At 40.2% G+C, this 22674-nt stretch overlaps 1 protein-coding gene across 1 annotated transcript in view; it reads right to left on the minus strand.

Moving 5' to 3' along the window:
* Positions 1-314: 314 nt before the first annotated feature.
* Positions 315-22674, minus strand: part of deptor (DEP domain containing MTOR interacting protein) — a 70215-nt gene continuing 47855 nt past the window's right edge. The window contains exons 6-10 of the mRNA XM_003224832.4: positions 20554-20739; positions 19558-19692; positions 14733-14803; positions 13754-13858; positions 315-4199 (exon numbers count right to left, since the gene is read on the minus strand). Coding sequence (XP_003224880.2) covers positions 4071-4199; positions 13754-13858; positions 14733-14803; positions 19558-19692; positions 20554-20739 — 626 coding nt within the window. The 3' untranslated portion in view covers positions 315-4070. The remainder of the gene's footprint in view (positions 4200-13753; positions 13859-14732; positions 14804-19557; positions 19693-20553; positions 20740-22674) is intronic.

Below are 22674 nucleotides of genomic sequence, written 5' to 3' on the forward strand. Positions count from 1 at the left end.
ACAATTCTGCAATCTTCCCACACATACATATACACATGAATGATGGTTATGGTCACAGTGATAGGGATTTATGAGAGGTCTTGTCACATTCTTGCTTGGGTGAATGCACACAGATTGGTAAAGTCGATATTATGTTCCCTTACAAACTTCCTGCAAACCTTGTTGAAAGTTTATTGGCAGCCATAGCATAGTGTGGAATGTTAGGTTTTGGGTGTACATTTTGTACATGCAATAAAGATTCTTCATGAGTGAATGTGGAAAATATCTCCATATCACTGCCCTTTCTTTCATACACGTTGGCACACAAACAAAACTTGCATTTGAAAAAGAGTTTTATTTATTTAAAAAACCGACTAAGAGATAGAAATTGGATTGTACCAGAATAGCTCTGCTGTGTATAGCTTATACAGTCTTGTGAAAAAAATGTATAAATATGAATACATTTTTTAAAAAATTATGGCACACCAATCCTCATGGGAGGGGAAAGTGAAAAAATCACAATGCAAATATTCATCCCTACTTAACTCAAAAGCCATCTTATCCTAAAATGAATTCTTCAAGCAGTTCATTAAATTCACATTCCATAGGGTCAAGTAGAAAGGGTGGGTTTTTGAAAAGTTGCTATTTGAAACTTATTGTCAAAAATACTAAACTGTCTTCTTTTTTTTGTCAAAGCTTCAACCCAATTGTATCCACATTGCAAAATTATTCCAGTTTGATACCTCTTCAACTCTCATGGCTCCATCTGATAATATCTTGTGATTTGTAGCCTGGTGAGGTGCCTTCTCCTGAACTACACCTCTCAAGCTCTCTCTCAGACGATTTTGAGTAGCACATGAAACCATGAATCCCAGCTTTCCATAGGATGTGGCCATGGCAGTTAAAGTGGACTCAAAGCACAACTATTATGTGAAATGTCACCTGGAAACATGCAAAATTTCTTAAGACATTAATATTCAATTCATGATATTTCTTCACTCCAGATGGGGATTCAAATGGTTGTTTGACCTTACCTCTGCCACTGGCTGAAGAGGTTTTTGCAAGCTTTGGAACCAATGCAAAACAGCCATATCTTTTTCTCAGTGGTAGAAATGAGATGAATGTACATATTATATGGATATAATATGGTGGTGGAGGAGGAGGAGGGTGAAAATACATTGCCTGGTTGTAGCTTTATTTTACCATATTCGTTCCATTGTAGACTCCAGGGTTCATTAAACCAATGATTCTCAATGAAATTGCACAAAATGTGAAAAGTGATTTAAAAAAAAACCACACACACACACACACAAATGTGTTTTCAAGTGTCACAAGTACATTTGTAATGAAGTTATGTCTGTAGCTTTCCTCATCTTTAGTGTTTTGAAAATATTGCTAAATCAAGCTTTGGCAGATTCATTTGTCTCACCGAAGCAACATAGCTCTTTGGATGCCTGAATGTGATATTAAAGCCTAACTTTTAAACAAGAATGAAAATATTTTCATTTCTTGTAATATAAGGACTGTGAAAAGGCTTACGTTAAAGAGGACCAAAAGCGCAACCTCTAAAACTTACATGGGGACTTAAGTGACCTATCAAGTTTGCAGAATTAATTGGAGGATACTGATAAGTGTAGTCTCCAATAATAACTTTTACAACTTTTTTACAAGTGTGAAAAATCATCTGAAAATATTTATACAGTCATCACAGCAACTCTTGGAATTACATCAGAATTAATTCCAAAAGTGTTGGATTATGCATTGAAATTGAGATATCTATCACATCTGCATCCTTCACAACTGTGTGAATACCTACACCGCAGTCACAAACTTGATACAACTTTATCATGGTTCCATCTATGGAATCCTGGGATTTGCAGTTTGGTGAGGTACCTATAATTCTTTGCTACAGAGCCATAATGAATTCCCCTGAACTACAGGACAGTAGCTTCCATAGCCATTTTGGTTGGGAAATTATGAGCCCATGTGTTAAGAAAGGTAGCAGTAAGCCATATTAGAATTGTGAGATCCAGATCTGTATCTACATGGGAGTAAGTCCCATTAAATTCAACAAGATAGATTTGCAAGTTTATCAAATATAGGCTGTTGCCTAAACCACCATGAAACCAATGGAGGAGGACATTTTACAGACTGCAGTGAGAGAGTTATGGATATACAAAATTTGGCTCTAGAAGATGATAGTACAGTGATATCACTAGGGATATCACTTCCACAGTGGTAGTCAACATTGCAAAATTTCACAGCTTTAATTTTTAGAAAGTCAAGTTTCCAGCCCTTATGTCTGAGGCGATAAGTTTAAAACATATGTTCAATACCAATAAAACTCCTTAAAAGTGGATGGAGACCAGTGACAAAGTAGGGGAGAAGAGAGAGAATTATGACGGCATCTCTTGATAGTTCCTTTCTCCCTGGAAAAGACAGCTGCAGGGAGCCTCTGTGTTGGGAAGGATAGTTGAAAGGGCCCTTCTCCTTGATTTTTCCTGACTTATACACCTTTACACCAGCTGTAATTATTACCCCATTGGGTAAAAAGAACATAAGATCAAACAAAAGGCAATTCTGATCCAGTATTCTGTTGAGAACTGTTCTACCAGATGCACCAATGAGAAGTTCATAAACAGGAAATCTAATGTTCCCCAACAACTAATATACAATGTTATCCTTTCATTGATCCTGGAATTGATACAAGCTGTTGTGAATGACCCTGTCCTCCATGAAGTTATCTTATTTCTTTTCACAGCTGTCCATGCTGCAAGCCATTCCTACACGTAGTAGCAGTGAGTCCTACAGTTTAACTATGAACTTTGTGAATAAATGTTTCACTTGAAGTAGTACTCTTTATACTCCTGTATAAGTCTAAATATTTTAGCCCAAAAATAAAATCAAAAAACCCAGAATAAACCTATCCATGGTTAACCTTTTTCCAAAGAAAAGGGAAGTGGGTAGAGTGGGGAAAGGTCAAAGTCTAATCTGTCCCAGGAAAACCTAAAGGAAGCATCAACCTTCTCTAGTCTCCTTGCTGTGAAAGCACTTCTAACCTTTCTCAATGCCTGAGTGGGAAAATAGTGATGGCACCAGTCAGGAGTGATTGGCCCTGCAATACTTTCCCTCTCTGCAGATTGACCCACAATTTAACCATGGGTCATATATCAAGAGCCATAATTTTGCCCACACCCCCAGACTTGCCCTTTAGATTGATACATGGATTCAACTTATATATGAATATATATGCTACTTCCATTTACTCTCAGTGAATGAACTTGGTTTCTAGTATTATTGGGGGAACAGATATTTCACCATTCCCTTTCTGAATACCATGCATAAGCTCTTTGTGGCTTCCTCTGAAGGAAAAAAAATTGCAAGCTCTAAGCGTGTGCAGACTGGAATTTCTCATATCTTGTCTAGCATGATACCAGATAGTGTTTCCATCAGGGTGGTAGCAGGTCTTCTTAGAAACATTTCTTCTTCTACTATGTAAATGGCAAAATTATCATTCAGAATTGACACAGTTAAGATGTACCCTTGCTCCATTTGCAAAAGTATTCAGTGTGCAAGACTGGGCGTCTCTGAGCACAAGTTTGGGTTAGCATAAGCAGCCCTCTTTTAAAACAAAAAAAAAATGTGCACCTGATCCGAAGCAATCTCAGTTCTCAAAATGAAAGTCTATTACTCTAAGTCTGTTATCAGGGAAATAAAACTATGAATCGGAAGAAAAGCAACATAATACTAGAACATCATTATTGCCATGATGATGACTCTCACGTTGGACTCACATGCACCTTTGGTGCAGACCACCATAGCTTGCCTTATCCCCGACTTGCAGCTGACCCCATAGTATAGTAGAACTTGCATATCAGTCTCTACATCTTATTCTTTGGGTTTGCCAATGAGTACCAGTATATACAATCTTTGAGTGCCTCTATCAAAGGATCTGTGATTGTTAAAAAGGAGCAAGAAAGTACTTGAGAAGGCAAAACCATGTTTGTAAACAAGGGCGGCTCACATCTCTTCAAACAACGGTGCTCCGATTTGTGCATTTGCCACAGTCCAGGGTAAGACTAGTGTCCTTCTTAGGGGCGTATTTCTTCCATCACTTCCATGACAATTGTTCGAGGGCCCGTGAGGATGAGATTGCTCACTGTCCTGTAGTCTGCATGGAGAACATTGAGTCCATTCACTGAAACCACAAACTGGCAGACCTAAGAGAAAGCGAAACAGTCAATGAGATTCAGCTCATAGGGCTCGAGGAAAGCACAACATCCTTTTCTAAGCTTCAGTATCAAGCTTGGCACACAATATTTGCAATGTTCAAATGTTTCTATTTGCTGAAACAACAAAATTGCCACAAGACTAAAGGCCTGTGCGGTGAAGTCCTAAACACAGATTAGATTTATCACCCTTATGACAGGGGAACTGACAACCACCATTGCTATAAACAAGATAAAAACTATTAAAAAGGATAACAGCAGAGCCAGGGGAAATTCTGCACTTGCTGAGCTGTTGGAAGTAAAGCCCAATTTCTATATTAAGAGGTAGCGAAGAAGCTGTTCCCAGATAGAACTGGGGCACAGATGGGGAACTACATGAAAAAAAACCTGCTGGTAAAACAAACTACTTACCCAGAAAACAATTTTGACTTTAGGGTTTATCTGTATAGCATGTCAAATGACATATATATCTGAGTTTTGTTTGTTTTTTAAAGAAAATGAGATCATTTAAACAGAAATCCATTTATTGTTAAAAGGCATGGGTATATGAATAAATAAGCACCATTTTGATTTCAGAAAAATTAAGTGGCAAATTGTTTAGAGTTAGAGAAAATTAAGAATAACAGATCAGGAAACATTCAGGTGTGCTCCATGTCAGCAGGGCAGTGAATCCACTCCTTTGTCAAAGGAGATGGCTATTGTATTGAACTGATTTGGGTTTAAATACGTACTAAAGATGAGTGTACACTAATCTGTGCTAAGGACACTATCAGTAAATCTCTGGCCAGTCCAGAGCAGTCTAGAAGAAACCACACACACCCTGCTCATTCTATTGCACTGCTAGGTTAACATCCGCATGGGCCAGTATGGTTCAGCTGGGTTAAGACTGCACTGAACCTGCTGGACTGTCACCTCACCTTCTGTGTCACCCTTGCCACTCCCAACTGGCCACTGGGTTCTGTGCTAATCCTGAAAATTACAGGGGACCCATTCAGATATCAACAGACTGCTCATGCGACTTGGAAAAAGAGGCCAATCTCTCCTCCTCTTTCCTACTGCATAGGCCCCTGTTGATGTCAGAATGTCATACCTGCAACAGCCAGGAGTTTGCATAGGGCTTTGTGATCTGTTGGGAATGGCAATGGCGGTGATGTGGGGATGATCCATCACCTTTTTTCTGTACTGATGGATAAAAGGGAAAAGATGATTGCAATAGTGTTACACATCCACCATATTATTCTGTGATTCTAAGACAAACCTATATTGGGGTTTTCTATTATTCTAAGGTAACAATATCACAGGGTTTTTAATCACAAGGAATCATATAATTCTATGATTCTAAGTCAAGCCTGCACAACCTGCAGCCCTCCAAGTGTTTTGGGTTGCAGCTCCAAGAATTCCAGACCATTGGGCTTCTGGAGAGGTCCCACAGGTTGGGAAGCTCTGTTTTGAGGAAAACCTATCATCATTCTATGATAGTATTTTCTATTATTCTAAGATAAGCTTATCAAAGGGCTTTCAATTATTCTATGGATTTTAAAATGAACCTATCACAGGGTTTTCTGAGATGAAGATTTGTGACTTGCCCAAATGGGTTTTCATGGCCACAGACCTCATCACATTGATGGTGTCCCCCAGATCGATTTGCCAGCCTCCCAGTGTCCCACGGTCTGCCTTGCCAGCAGCAATGCTTCTCCATTATACATGGGGAAGTGTCGCCACATGACTTCACTTTGCACTGACCCCATGATTGGTAATGGAAAATGAGAGGCCTTCCGTGTTCTGGGCCAAGTGTTGTAGGACAACTGTACTGCCGTTGACTCATGGACCCCACCGAAAGTGATTTGTATCATCTGATGGGTGGTGTGGAGCTCCATGGCACAACTGGGGAGAAAGCATCCTACTATGCTAGAAATTACTTGTGTCATGAGCGGAGATCTAAACCCTGATCTCCAGATTCATAGTTCAGTGCTCAAAGCCATGCTATTCATCTCTATTGGTCAGGTTTTTCTTCTGCTTATCCCCCTTCCCATCTTCTAAGGCAATACACCTGACTCCATCTGGTTTCTTACAATTGAGGAATTCTGCATAGGAAGCAAAAATCATTCCCAGTTCACTATTCTCTCTAGAGTGTTTCTGATTAACATGGATCTGCCTAGAACATCTCTAGAGAATTGAACATGTCAACGTATTGCTTAGAGTGTTGCCACCTAGTGATCATGGATGGCAATACAAGTATGACTGGAGTCAAACTTAGGCTGCCCTATACCTCCAGGATCTACTTTGAACTGCATTGTAGGAGTCTCTACTGCCGGATAATCTGTGATAAGCACATACTGTAATCTAGGATCATATCCTGGGATATAGGCTAGTGTAGAAGGGACCACAAACAAATTATAAATAATCAATTTTATAACCCAAATGCTGCACTGTGCAACAATTCCTGTAAATATGGTAGCTGGTTAACATAGTCTTGGGCTCATGGTTTTGGAACTATAGCAAACACACACAAATACATTATCTTTTGTTGCTTTCGAGATCCCAAGAGCACATTTGTAATTTTAGAGTTAACTGTTAACATCTGAGTGCCGTCTCTTAACAATAAACACTTCTGAGCAGGACCCACTGAATTTAACAAGCAACGTGCTAAGCCTTAGAGGCAGTTTATGATGAAAGCAAAATAAAACAATAAAGGGATAAGAACGTGGCAGCATTTGGCAGGAGCAAGGCAGGGAGTATAGCATCCAGCTGGAACAGCCCCAAAGCAGTTCTTAATTTTATAGAGCTTTGGGGCAAGTACTAACGGATACTACCAAACCACACAATAATCACCAAAGTTGGTGACTAAGGACTAAATAAGGAGGGAACTTGTGGCTTTCTTCTTTAGTATGAAGGTGTTGAGGGATTGCCAATGAGCCCCAGACTCTGTAGGCTATATCTTATAGCAGTGGTTTCCAACCTTTGGTCCTCCGGATGTTTTTGAACTTCAGCTCCTAGAAATCCCAGCCATTTCACCAACTGTTGGAATTGTGGGATCTGAAGTCCAAAACAAAGGCTGGGAATCACTATTTTAGCAGAAATTATTGACAAAACTATTTCTGAGTATTCCCTGTCTACGAAAAACTTGAAATGCAAGGGATTGCTGTACATTGACAGGTGGCTTGACAGCACATATACGCAATGTGCTATCAACATATTACAATACTACTTAATAAAGATTATCCCAAGGAACTACAAAAGGCAGGGAAACTTCCAAACTGTCTTGAAAACCTATCCCTAATTGGACATTTCCTGACAGTGAAATAGCTATGGCTCTGGCTATTGTCAGAGAAAGTGAGATTCTGGCATCAAAATCTTCCAGGGAAAAAAATGGGCTCTTCCAGACAGGCCCTATATCCCAGGATCGGATCCCAGATTTACTCTTTATCCCAGATTATCTGGCAGTGCAGAATCATATAATCCAGTTTAAAGTAGAAAACTTGGGATCAGATCCTGGGATATAGGGCCTGTCTGGAAGGGCTCAACACCAACATCACTTGCTCAAAAAAAGTAGATTTAAAAATACTTCAATTATCTTATGGATATCATGAACCTCAATCATTTTTATTTCTCCATCTGTAAAAAAAAAGTTATGAAGGACAACCTTTTGAAAAAATTAAGTATTGTAAAGGCTCAGCTTGTTTGCATTTGTTACCATCTTCAAAGGGGAATGATCTGCAAACAAGAACCTCACCAGGGACCATTTCTTTTGTTCTCTCTGAGCTTAACAGACGCACACAGAAAGAATTATTCTCTGCACAACAGCCGTAACTCTCTAGCGTGGATCTGTCTAGCAAACATTCAATTGGCTAAAGAGAGGGTGGTGCGGGTGCAGGCAACGATCCAGTTCTTGCGCAAACATAAGATTACATCTCCAGAGAAAAAAGCATTCCCTTTCAATCACAAAAACTGCCTGGTGTCTTATAAGAAACGTTCTCGAAAAAACGTTTACTAGAAACCAGGGTTCCCTTTGCAGAGGCGAGATAAACAACTTTTCTTATGGAACAGCACACAGTTCCCTGTTATTGCATCTTCCAACTGGCACAGCTCTCCTTCCTCGCATAAAAACATCAGTCCCTCTTGCACAATCCCAGCAGCTGTCGAAAACATTGCAAAACCCCTTTAAGAAAGTAATACCAAACCACTCCTGGACTCCTTTCAACACTTAACACAAGACTCCTTCGGACAAGGCAAATGGGTTGGGAGGGGGGTGTATTTGTTGCTGTAGTTGTTTCATAACTGTTCTCCCAAACTATTTTTTGGCAATTCCTAGCACCAGTAGCTACTGTTTACTCCCATCCTCAGATAGGCCTTTTTAAAAAAGATGCAACATACTAAAACAATATGTTCCTTCTTCTCCTTTTGTATTTAGAGTTGTAAGTCTATGCAGCATAAAAATGACATTTATCTGCTATAACTCAAAAATATTTTTTTAAATCTTAAGAGGAGAAAAATGTCATAGGACTACCTCTGTGTCTGGTTTTCAAAAAGTTCTGGAAAACTGAGGCCCCATCCACACAGCCATGTGATGCAATTTCAGAATGCAGTTGAACTGTATTGAACCGGCTTATTATGAGTCTGAGATGTCATATAATGCAGTTCAACTGCATTCTGAAACTGCATTATATAGCAGTGTAGATGGGGTCTGAGTGAGCACATTAGAAAATCTCCAGAAAATCTTGTCTCAATTATTAGGGGACACGAAGACATACTTTTGTCCCTTCCTGCCTTTCAGGTCATTTGGAAGAATCTTGAAGCAAAAAAAATATTTTTTTGCAGAATTTCATTTTGATCCTTTTTCATTTGTTTGGAATCCAGGGTGCTCCAAACACATAACTTTCACACCCCCAGAGCTCAGTTTTAATATTTTTGGAGCAGAAATATATTGTTCTGGGAGAGAAATGATCACAAAAATGGCCCTGGGCCTGCATGCAGCCTGCAAGTTGCATTTTACCAATCCCTGGTCTAAGGGCTATTTTAAGCAGACAGCAAATGCTCCGAAAGGACAGAAGGTCACAGCTGTGTTGTGCCTTCTGACGACAGCAGCCCCAGCTGAAATGTACAAGCTGAATTAACCCAGAAATGCAGCAGTGTTTTCCTGATGGCAGCCAACAAACAGGATTGCTGTTCCCCTATCTGAGTGGGCACAGCTGTTGTGGCTCCAAGCTTATCAGGGCAAACAAGTATATACGCCCTTGCATCTTTCTTACTGTGTCCACCCATGTGCCTGCTAAACAGAATAATTTTTACAGAGGTCTTTTCATCTATATTATTCTTGTTTAAGATGAAAATAGAAGCAAAAATATACACTGCACATAGCAATGGACAACCACCATTCCAACAGCCTAAAATGTACCTTTGACTGCAGTTAAATTTAAGGACATAACTAGATTAAACATACAGGAGCAAGTGGCTAGTCTACCCTTTCACTTCTGTGTTTTGCACTCAGGAATCGACTGTGTCAAAGAGTAATTTAAAAGTGGAATAGACTATATCAGAAGGTGGTGAATTTGCCTTGATTTTAAGTATTTAAATAGAGGTTGAGATAGCTCTATTTAAATACTTAAAATCAAGGCAAATTCACCACCTTCTGATATAGTCTATTCCATGTAGTCATGCCAGCCACATGACCTTGGAGGTGTCTACGGACAACGCCAGCTCTTCGCTTAGAAATTGAGATGAGCACCACACCCCAGAGTCAGAAATGACTGGACTTAACATCAGGGGAAACCTTTACCTTTTTACCTTGAGATGGCTCAGAGGTGTTTTAGTTGGCTAGTAAGTTTTAGTTTAGTTGGCTAGTAAGAGACTTGGACTATATGGCTTCTGGGGTCCCTGTCACCTCTGTGATTGCAAAAAAAAAAAAAATCCTTTAAATAGGATGTTCTACTATTTAAGTTTATAAAAAAAAAACAACTGTGGTAAGTATGGTAGCAGTCCTAATTCTACACTAAAAGATTCAAGCACAGACTTTTCCTTAAAATGTTTTCAAAATCCCCAGCCTTGAATGAACAGATCTGTCAGTATCCTTTTCTTGGGCCAGGCTTTAGCACAGCAGGTTAAACCACCAGCTGCAGTAAATTTTGTCAATTAAAAAGTTGACAGTTCGAAGCCCGGGTGAGGGTGAGCTCAGGGTCTTTAGCCCAGCTTCCGCCTACCTAGTGGTTCAAAACTAAAATGTAAGTAGGTAAATAGGTACCGCTTAAAAGCAGGGAGGTATTTTAAGGTACCCATAAGGAAATGCCAGAAAAATGCTGGCGATTTGACCAAGGAGGAAGTTTACAAATAAAGCTCTTTGATAGGGAGATGGAACAACAGCAGCACCGCCCCCGCCCCCCAATGGCTGGAATCGAGCACAAGTTTCCAAGATGCCGAAGATGGGGAAAGCCTATATACACCTCTCTCTATATTCAAATTGTCTGTCTTGTCTGTATAAAATGGCATTGAATGTTTGCAGCATATGTATGTTCTGTGATCCGCCCTGAGTCCTCTTTGGGGTAAGAAGGGCGTAATATAAATACTGTAAATAAATAAATAAATAAAAATCTTCCATACTTGATTTTCTTAAAATACAAACTTTCTTCTATCCCTAAGATACAGAAATGTGCAGAATTTGGTACATTCCTATTGAACAAACTGAAAATAAATTCTATGGGAATCCCATCTGAAGAAAAGAGGTTAGGTTGGGAAGAGAAGTGACAGCATACCTACTTTTCGTTGCTGATTTGTACTAGTTGTAGTTGTGTATTTCATTTCCAACTTATAGTGAACCTATCATGGAGTTTGCTAGAGCTGAGAATATATGACTCACCCATATTCATCCATTGGGTTTCCATGGCCAAGTGAAGAATCAAATCCTGGTCTAGAAAGTTGTGGTTCAATGCACAAAGCATTATTCCACACTGGCTCTTAAACGTTAGGTCGTGATTTGAGTCACCAGATTTGGATTTCCAGCTCCAAATCCACTTTGGCCTCCAAATGAAAATTAATCCCCATTTTCATCTTTTGTGTTATTTCAAAGCAATCTTGGTTCTGTGAAAAAACTGGTTTTTCGTCTTGGATAACATAAGGACAGTAGATACATGTGACACATTGCAACCACTTTGTGTATTCAGTGCATGGGTAATGTGATTGTCCTATTGAGAAACATACTGCATTAAAAAAAAGAAAACGAAGTCCTTAACAGTTTCATAGTTTTCATGCTAAAAGGAAATCACACAACAAACCTTGCTGTGTCTATTTCTTTGCAATGTGCCCATGATACATGTGTGAGAGGGAGCTGCAGGTGTTTGTTGCCATCACAATGTTATCACTGTGTCAATATTTACCCCACTTGGGTTTCAGTCATGGGATATAAAGCCCTGCCCTTCAGAGGTGAGGGGAAAAGTTGTCACTTTCCCTCTATCTTATTTCCAAAGAGTTGCTGATAATTTAGTTGAACGATGAGCCAGAGTTTGGGAAAGTTCCTTTGTTTTACTCCCAAGCCCAAGAGACCTCCAGCCAAGAAGGCATCTCTGCAAGCTGTAAGAGAACCGAAGTATGCTTCAAAGTGTGGCTTCTTTAGAGGCCTTTCCTCTGATGTCTCTTGGCAAGGAGCAACTGAGCCCTGGCAAAAGCAGCTGCAAATGTTCACCTCCTGCCTCCATTTCCGCGCATATCAAGAAGCAAAGCTTATATGCTGCTCTGAGAAAGGGCAAAACCAAAACCAAGAGTGCATCTACATGACTGAATAAATGCAATTTGATACCACTTGATCTGTCATGGCTTAATGCTATAGAATTGTGCAAGTTGCATTATATATGAAGTCTTTTACCTTCTTTGCCAAAGAGTACTGTACCTCATTAAATTACAACTCCCATGATTCTATAGCATTGAGTCATGGCAGTTGAAGTGCTGTCAACGTGCATGAATTCTACAATGTAGATGCACCCGAAGTCATGGCAAATGAGATATTGTGGCTGAGAGAGTGGCAATTTTGCTTTCTGATAGAGGCGAAGCTAAAAATGTGCTTACTATAAAGGTGTTTTGAGAAAGCAAATGTTACACAGATAGTGGATGAAACACCACAACTGACAGACTTAGCTATGAAGAAGGAGATCTCTAGTTTGAATTTTTCCCTTGCTACAAAATCTTCACCTACTTTCTTCTAGTGACCTACCTTACAGGTCTGTTATAAAGATAGTAACAAAGTAATACCTGTAAACAAGCAATACAGGTTGAGCACCCCTTATCCCAAAATAGTCCAAAATCTGAAATTATCCTCATAGCTAGCTGAGATAGTGGCAGCTTTGCTTTCTAACGAATCAATGGAAACCAATTTTGTTTCTTGAACAAAATTATTAAAATATTGTATAAAATTTCCTATAGACTCTGTGTACAAGATGTATATGAATTTCGTGTTTAGATTTGACTCCTATCTCTAAGGTATTTCTTTCTCTCTCCATATATATATATATGTGTGTGTGTGTGTGTGTGTGTATGTAATGAAATATCTTGGAGATAGGAGTCAAATCTAAACACGAAAGTCTTATACATCTGGTACACAGAGCCTATAGGAAATTTTATACAATATTTTAATAATTTTGTTCAAGAAAAAACCAGAAACCAAAACACTTCTGGATCAAAATATTTGGGCTAAGGGATACACCATTTGTATAGCTGTACCTCACCTGAGCTGTTTCTTTTCTTTTCTAGACTTGAATGACTGTCTGGTTTCTTCTTGATGGAAAAGCTTGGCTCAGACCTCTCTCCAGAATCCACTGAGACTGATGGCTTTTGGATACGCCTCCCTATGGCCTTGCGAAATGCAAGGCACAATGCTGGCTTTGTACTAAATCTTTTCAATGGCCTAGTAGAACAAAACCTCTTGAAGTATGCCTGCTACGCTGCAGGGCAAAAGTCTCGCCCTAAGAGTTTGCTGCACAGTGTGAAAAGAAGACAAGTGTGTGGAGCCATGAGGACTGCAAGTTTTCCAAACAAAAAGATAGCTGAGGGCAAACGTCCAGAAATATATAAACTGCTGGGTGCTCCCATAAGTCATAGAAGAGGGGCCTGGTTTGCCAAGGACTCTTCTAGAAAGCAAAATGCTGACTCTTGGAAGGTCTTCAAATTCTTACCCTTTTCAGCCTAGCCAAGTTTTCTTGGTCTCGTCTCTTTGTTGGGGTTTTCCAAGTGATTCTGGCAGACAATGTTTCTCAGAGCAGGACAGATTCTTCCACAAGGCCAGGTCCTGTATCTGTGCCGAGCCTAAAGGAGCTTCGTATTTTTAATATAAACTTTCGACAGAGATTCAGGGCAAATACAACTAGCCCTCCACATTTGTGGGATGGAGGTTTGCACATTTGTTTATTTCCAGATTTGTTTAAAATGTTGTCTTTATGATTTTCTAGTTCCTCCAGTGAGATTTTATGGTCAATTTCAAGCGGTCTGACGTAGGCCTGAGAACATGCTAAAAGAGCACCCACTCTTCCTTTTGAAATTATTTTAGCTGATGTAATTAAAGTTACCTTCATTCCGGCTGCAGCTGCAGGTCCACTGGGATCCACAGCTTGGACATGGCAAGGCTTACTCCCACGCACCACAAACCCCCATCCAACGGCATCACCTACAATCTTGAGAAGAAATGAGAAGATGTTCTCATGATTCCTTTTTATGGTCATTGTTTTTGGATTACCCATTTAGTGATTAGCTATTGTGAATATATTCTTGTCCCTCTCATTTCCATAACTACTACTGTCTTTCTCGTTTTATGAGTTATGTACAGAGTTTGGAAAAGTTACTGCTCAGGTTGACAACTCTCAAACTCCCTAGCTTTATTAGCCTGGGAATTTTAGGAATTGCAGTCCAAACCTGTATATTTCCTGATTCAAGTTATATGTTCCTCACTTTTCTGAGAGGGAAAAAATTCTAGGGCACAGCTAAAGTTACTATAAGAAAAAGTAAAAAATTGCAACCTCTGGGCCAGGATGAAATATCAGCCAATCCTTGGGCTGCAGGCTATACCTTTTCTTTGACAACTAGACTGTTTTTATACCATGCATATAATCTTGATCCCAAAATAAAGGCATAAACCATAAAATCATGGAGTTTGAAAAGTCCACAGGGGCCATCCAGTCCAATCTCCCGGTATGCAGAAATACTTTAAGGGGGCCAGATCCGTCTGATTTTGGATGTTAAGCAGGATCAGCTCTGGTTAGTACTTGGATGGGAGACCATCAACACATACCAGGTGCTGTTGATTATATTTCAGCAGAAAGAGGTGGTTTTGCCAGTTTTAAATATTTTTCATAATTTTAAAGCAGATCTTTTAAGCTGTTTGAATGTTTATAATAGTTTCTATTTTAATGTTTTGTTTTGTTTGTTTTTTTAAAAAAACAAACAAACAAACACACTGTAATCATTTTAATTTGCCAACAATTTTGAGTCCCAAATGCAGGAGAAAGGCAGGGCAAGAATAAAATACATAACAACTCATAGATAACATACTGTGAAGGTTTTCCTGGCGTATGGAGCTCCAGGCATTAGAAGTTCATCAGGAGTCACTGGTCTCTTCAGTACTGCAAAGACAAAGTGAATTTATGAAATAAAGGCCTTTTGGAAAAGCTGGGTCAGATTACACATGAAATTTTTGGAGTGGACTGACCAAACCACGTTCACTCATGCACACAATACGTTGACTCATTTGTAATCCTCACATGTTTCCCCAGGGTTTCTTCAACCTTTTTCTTGTGATAGAATGCATGGCATTTTTAGAATAGTATAGTCAGCCCTCCACATTTGTGGTTTTGACTCTTGTGGATTTGATTATTCACAGATTAATCTCTAGAAATCTCTAGGTCCTCCTGTATGGCTCTGTGGTCTTCAACCTTCAGTCAAGCTGAAAGATGTAGAGATTGCTAGAGAGAACAAGTGCTATTCTATGGTAATTCTCCAGCAGACGTGGACCACAGAAGCATGCTAGAAGACCTAGAAATTCCTAGAAAAGTGGTCTCTTGGGCAAAAAGAAAAAAGAAAAAAAAGCTCAATAGAGGGTGGAAGGTATCTGTGGAAAGTGGATGCTGAGCAAAATCAGAAGGCAGAGCCAATCTGACCCAATACTATCAAATGCTCTTTCAGCTTTGCAGATCCATTGTATTTCATGAAGGTAAAAACAAACATCATGTCACAGGCAGAAGATGTGCTTCCAGCCTTAATCCAATAGGACAGTGGTTCTCAAACTAGGGTCCCCAAAGGTTTTTGGCCTACAACTCCCAGAAATCCCTGCCAGTTTACCAGTTGTTAGGATTTCTGGGAGTTGAAGGCTAAAACATTTGGGTACCCATAGGTTGAGAACCACTGCAATAGATATCTGCTGCAGTTTTATACTAAGCTATAAATAGCATTAAAACTTGCAGAATATAAGTGCATCTACACCAGTGGTTCTCAACCTGTGGTCCCCAGATGTTTTGGTCTACAACTCCCAGAAATCCCAGCCAGTTTACCAGCTGTCAGGATTTCTGGGAGTTGAAGCCCAAAACATCTGGGGACCCACAGGCTGAGAACCACTGATCTACACTGTAGAATTCATGAAGTTTGATACCACTTTAACTCTCGTGGCCCAATACATGGCAAAGAGTGTTGGTGTCTCACCAAACTCCCATGATTCCACAGCATTAAGCCATGGTAATTGAAATGTTGCCAAACTGCATTATTTCTACATTGTTGATGTAGAAAGTGAACTCATTTGGGAGTTATTCCCAAGTAAACATGCACAGGAATATGCATCACTTCTACTGCAATTACAACATAAACTTATGGGTGGAGTGGGCAGTATGGCTGTGCATGGTGCTGTTTTTTTCAAAACGGGATCCAGGAAATTTGGCTGATTCAATAATCAAATGTCCAGAAATGAGGCAGGTGATGGATCCTGAATTAACTCAGCCAAAACGGATCACATGGCAGCCAATAACAACTGCTTTTGGTTGCGCCATGGCAGCAGGTGCATGTGTGTGGGGATTTTCCCCCTTAGCCTTGCTTGAGCCAATCACAGTAAGAAAGCGGATCACATGCCTTTTTGCCAAGCTGGTCTATATATGCCAGGGTGCACTCCTCCATTTTCCTGTTGCATCCTGACTTCTGAGAGAGAGATTGTGTGCTAGCTAGCTCCATGTTCTTTCTCAGTGCTGTTGCTGCTTTTAGGATCACTTGCTTTTGGGCTCAATTCCAATCTTTTCCTTTGGCAATATAGTAATTAAATTTTCTTAATTTAATATCTTGCAATCCTTTTTTAGTATTTTTTTAGGTGGTCTTGCAGTGGTAAATGTGTCCTCCAGGTGTGGTCATTTTTGTCCCAATAGCCCTAAAAATGATGCAAAGGATAGCCTTTCCACATTGCTGCCAATGGGCTGGATCTTCCCGGAATGAAAATTGATCTTCTGGCTGCTGAATCAAAAAAATGGCATTTTGAACTCCAGATTTTGGTCAGCTCCTGAAAAAACAGATCACTGGCAGCAAAAAATCAGATGTTGAAAACGGCACGGAAGTTTACCTGAATTGCATACCCCTAGTAGGCAGGAATTAACGTGACATATTACTGCTAGGGGTCAATACAACATAACAATACACGAGCAACCAAAAAGAAATATGTCTGGATTCCATGCAGCAAATGACCAATGAGTAGTCATTGTACTGTGAAAGCCTTACCTTACATTCGCTTTTGGTTATCTTCTAATTCAATGAACACTACATTTCTGGGGCCATGCTCTGTTAACTCACATCGAAAGATTGACACAAGGAAAAAGAACACCAGGTTGAATCCTGGTATTCAAACCTTTGAAGCAAATATGGATAGAACCTACATTCCTTAAAGGCACCAGCCCCTGACTGATCTTGGAAGCTAAGCAGGCTCATCTCTGTAGTTCTGACATGGGAAACTGCCAATGAATACCAGGTGCTGTAGGTTATATTTCAGGCAAAACATCAGGCAAAAACACCACTGAGTGTTCCTTGCCTAATAAAACCCTATGAGATAAATAGCCGACTTGCACGCACAAAGATAGATATTATCTGATCGCACACAGAGAAAGAATTCTAACTTTGAAATTTTAATTTCAGAAAGAGGAGCAGAAATGGGTGATCTTTCATCTTTCTGGAGGCACAGGAAATCTTCTCCGAAAGGAAACAAGCTCACACACTGACAGCTTTTATCTCATTAAAGGCAGTGGGTGGAATATGAGCTGATGCTATGGCTGAAAGTTTGCCGTAATTCCTCTATCCCACAGCATTATCACTTTGTTCCTTTCCCTTTCATGTGCTGCCCTGTTTCATTATCAGCTCAAATAAATCAAATGACTTCACATTTGTACTACGGCTGCTGCTGCTGCTGCTGCTGCTGCTACTTCATCTCACTAACACAGAGGCATCAACAACTGAGTTGCAAAGCTGTTAAGCTGGCCAGAAATTTTGCACTTTAAGCTGATTCAGGATTGAGTCTCATGATCCCACAATTGGCAGAGCTGTCATTATATGCAGTCTGCACAAGCTGCTGTCCATGTGCTGGTGAAACACATAAACATAAATGCTTATGCACACAGACCATGTGAATGATTCCATGCCCATTGACGTTTAACAGACTGCCAAATTCCAGTTCTAATGGATCACTGCTTTGAGTCCAGACCTTGGACTTTCTAGAAACCCCCAGTCAATATGACCAGAAGTCCTGAAGGCTGAGAGATTCTGAGACTTCTATAAAAAAATATGAATAAGCTCATCAAGGCTACGTCAATGAATTATTAATGTTGTGTTGCAGTGGCCATTAAGTCATCTTATGACAACCTAATGAATAGCAGACCTCTAAGTCACCCTGTTATCAAAAGTCCTACTCAAATCTAGTAAACTTGGGTTGAGGCTTCCTCAATTGAATTAATTAAGCAATTAAGCCTTCCTCTTTTCCTACTGCCTTCTTCTAGGCCAGTGGTTCTTAACCTGTGGGTCCCCAGATGTTTTCACCTTCAATTCCCAGAAATCCTAACAGCTGGCAAACTGGCTGTGATTTCTGGGAGTTGTAGGCCAAAACACCTGGGGACCCTCAGGTTCTGTTGAACTCATTGCCTCCATATATTAGAGCAATGTCGGAGTTGCGACCTTTTGTAAAAGCGCTCAAGACTTGGTTGTTTGGTTGTGCATTTAAGTAAATTAGATCTAATGTGCCAAATAGTCACTGTTGAATGTTTTTATGTTGAATGTTTTTATATTGTGGAATGATATTTTAAATTGTAAGTCGCTCGGAGCACTCTGGTGGAGAGCAACTAATTAAGAAATAAAGTGAAGTGAAGTGAAGGTTGAGAACCACTGTTCCAGGCTAAGCATCATTGTTTTTTCTAGTTTGTTATGTTTTCTCATGATAGATCTAAACCGTGAAAGTCTCAGCTTATTCTAGCTCAGGTTTAATTTGCTCTAGGGCCCATTTATTTGTGTTTACACAACTGCCTTTTTCCGTAATATTCTGAAATGTGCAAACAGCTGCTGCCTTGCTGCCACTATTTCTGTGAATTACATAATTCTGTGAATAATTGTGGATAGCAAGCTGAATTTCAGCATCAAATAAATTGCTTGTATAGACATTTAAACTACATTCGCCTCCTGCATTTTTCAGTGATCGCTGATATTTCACTCTATTGTTTCCTAATCTCAAAGTGTGCATATTCACAATTCGTAGACATGTACTGTTTCAAGCCAGAGGAGAAGTAAATCAGTTCATTCAATTTTTTGGTTTCCAACAAGAACTTTATTTTGATTGGCTTTCACGTTAATCCCCTCAATTGTCCTGATACACACTCTATATTTCAAGTGTGATTTGAAAAAATCAATTAAAAAACCACAGGAGCAGAAGGCTGTAAATGTTGAGGGAACATCTGATGAGGAAGCAAAGCTTGGTTTTCTCTTTCCCTGGTTCAATCTTGATAACAATAATTTCTTCAGAATTTCTTCACTGTCCTTTCAGTACAAATAGTAGTCACAATGTCTATAGCAGTGTTTCTCAACCTCTGCTCCTCCAGGTGTTTTAGACTTCAGCTCCCAGAAATACCAGCTGTTAGGAATTGTGTGAGCTGAAGTCCAAAACAACTGGAGGAACAGAGTTTGAGAAACTGTGGTCTACAGGATCACAGAATTGTAGATTTTAAAAAATCAACTTTGTAAACTGCCCCATTGATACATCATACACACACACCCCTCACCAATGTAACAAATCGAAACTAGAAAAACCCAATAAGCTATACAATGAAAGTTTGTACTTCATTAAACCAGTCTGGAAGAGTCCTTAAGTCCTTACCCGATTTGGGGTTGCACAATACAGGGGGGCTGCTGCTGAGTGTGGGGCTGCTGCTGAAATACCCGCTGCTGCCACAGCTGCTCATGCTACTCCGTCTCACGGCTGAGATAATCTTTATTTCCTTGGTGGGACTAACTGTTCAGAGCAAACAGAAAGGGAAAAATGTGGAAGGTGGTTGATCATGCAATCGATACAGAAAGTCTTTAGCTTTCTCTGCCAAATAATAGTGGTAGCTCACCAAACTACAAACCCAAGGATTCCACAGCAATGAGCCATGGCTGTTAAAGTGGTTTCAAACTGCAGTCATTCTGCTGTATAGATACAACCTAAGAGCCCTGAGACTGAAGAAAGGGCAGGAGAACAGGGATGGGCTCTCTGATATGATGCTAGTGAGATGCCTGAAGTAAAAAATGTAGAGAGATAAGGAAAAATAGGAGACCTTGTGTACTCCTTTAGATACATGCTTGGTACACATTACCTAGCAATCAAGAAAGTAGGAATTATCTGCAATTAATTGCATATTTCTTCCTGCCATAATCCCCCCAAAACCCTGCTAAAAATGGTCTTCAACAACAATCAGCAAACAGAGACTGAATTGAAAAGCTGGCAGATGCTGGTGGAAGAAAAATGCAACAGAAGAGGCAATTGTAACTTATATAGGAAGGTGTCCCAAAGGCTTGGAGCAGCCACCAAAAAGGGTGTTTCATTTATCCTGAAAAATCATGCTCGCACAGTAGGTAGAACTCGAGAAATGTGTCTCCTTCTGATCTTAGGCAGCTGATAGAATACTATGAAAGAGGAGACCCTTAAAATAATTCTGGCCCCAAAGTAGTTTGGAATGTCAAAGCCAGCACCTTAAATTATGCAAAAGAACATAATGTGAATCTTAACGTTGATAGTGCAGCAGATATTATATACCATTATTCTTCCCTACATCTGATGTCACCTGGGGTACAGGGTTACAGTGAGTGGCTTCAACACAGATCAAACAGCTACCTGAGAGGAAACTGGTGTGCTTTTTGTTGTCATGATTCTGCTTCCGGAGGCAAAAGGGACTGTCATGACTCTCCGGCATCTGCCGGGATTTCTCTGCAAGCAGCTCCATCAACCTCCTCCTTCGTCGGAAATTCATTCGAAATTGGAAGAGCAAGTTACTGTCTACAAAATGGTGTTTGTTGGACACTAAAAGAGAAAAAGAGAGACATTTTAAAGTGTCATTTTTAAGGGAAAGGGAAAGGTTTTCCCCTGAAGTTGTCTAATTGTGTCCAACTCTGCAGGTTGGTGCTCATCTCTATTTCTAAGCCAAAGAGTCGCTGTTGTCCGTAAACGCCTCCAAGGTCATGTGGCCAGCATGACTGCATGAAGTGCTGTTACCTTCCTGCCAGAGTGGTACCTACTGATCTACTCACATTTGCATGATTTTGAACTCATAGTTTTGCAGAAGCTGAGGCTAACACCAGGAGCTCACCCTGCTCCCTGGACTCGAACCACCGACCTTTTGGTCAGCAAGTTCAGCAGCTCAGCGGTTTAACCATTTTTTAAATGATAAAAAGTATCATTTTAGTGGGATATAAAATTAGGGAGAAAACTGTAATGCTCTCAGCAGCCTCCGGTGGCATAATGGATTAAAGCCTTGTGACTTGAAGGTTGGGTTGCTGATCTGCAAGCTGTCAGGTTTGAATCCCACCCAGGGAGAGCGCGGATAAGCTCCCTCTATCAGCTCCAGCTCCATGTGGGGACATGAGAGAAGCCTCCCACAAGGATGGTAAAAACATCAAAACATCAGGGCGTCCCCTGGGCAGTGTCCTTGCAGACGGCCAATTCTCTCACACCAGAAGAGACTTGCAATTTCTCAAGTCACTCCTGACACGAAAAAAAAGCAGCCCATAATTGTTGTGTGTGCATGCCTCACCCCACCCGACTCTTTGGCTTATCAATCAATTTATGTGCCTTGCAGTTGACAGAGTTTGTCTTCTCAGGGAAAAAAGCAGCAAAAATCCTGTTGTTGTCATATACCTTTATTTCAGTTCTGGCTTGCTGCAATTTTAAGGCACTTCTATCATAAAGTTTTCTTGGTAGAATGTGGATGGGAAATTGCCATCCATGAGACCAAGACAATTTAACTTGTCCAAAATCAGCCAGTGGATATCCATGGCCAAGCAGAGATATGAACCTTGGTCTCCTGGGAGTTGTAGCCCAACACTCAGCCTCTATGCCACACCAGCTCTCTGCACCCAAGTGAGATTTAATTTCCCTTCCAATATCTCACCAGTCCGCACTGATTGACAGGACCACAGGGAATCCATTGCAGAAGATCAAGATCAAGCTTGAAAAGTCAGGATTGAACTTGATATTCTAATACTTGGATTTGCACTCGGTTCTTCCCCACATCTCAGCCTTAATGCAAATGTCATTTCTTAGAACTAGGTATGTACACAATCTACCTACAGCGATCTGAAAAAATGTTCTGCCAGGCTTGGGAACATGCTTGGTGCCAAGAACAACACTCCCCTCTGCATTGTGGAGTCTACCGCATACAGTGTTGATACAACATGCCATGGTAGTAAAAACAAACACCAGGCTCAGTTTAGATCAGCAGTTATCTGCAAGACACAGCAAAATGCCTACATTGTCACTTCACGAGTAATCACCGAGTATCAACTAGGCATATATACAGTACATTTTATTCTTGCATGCACAAAGTCAATTTTCTACAAAAACTCCAAGTGTTTTAGCAGTATGTTAAATCCATGCTGCTGATGTCTAATCTATCCCTGCCATTTAATAGCAGGGATCATTGTAGGACTGTAACGTTTCACTTAGGCGGGATCTACACTGTCATATAGTGCGGTTTGAAACTGTATTATATGGTCAGTGTAGACCTATATAATGCAGTTCAATGTAGTTTAACGGCACTATATAGGGCTAAACTGCGTTATATGGCAATACAAATCCAGCCTAATTTTCTTCTCAACAGTAGTAAAGACTAACTTCAATAATCTTCCTGCTGTGAGGAAATCTTTGAAAAGTGTGCTGTTCTTGAAGGCCATTTGCAATTCTGGACTTACAGACCCCAAAACTGGTATGTTGTACTTTTGTGTGGAAAACAGTATTTTC

This window comes from Anolis carolinensis, chromosome 4 (genome assembly GCF_035594765.1).
Source record: "Anolis carolinensis isolate JA03-04 chromosome 4, rAnoCar3.1.pri, whole genome shotgun sequence".
NCBI lineage: Eukaryota > Metazoa > Chordata > Lepidosauria > Squamata > Dactyloidae > Anolis > Anolis carolinensis.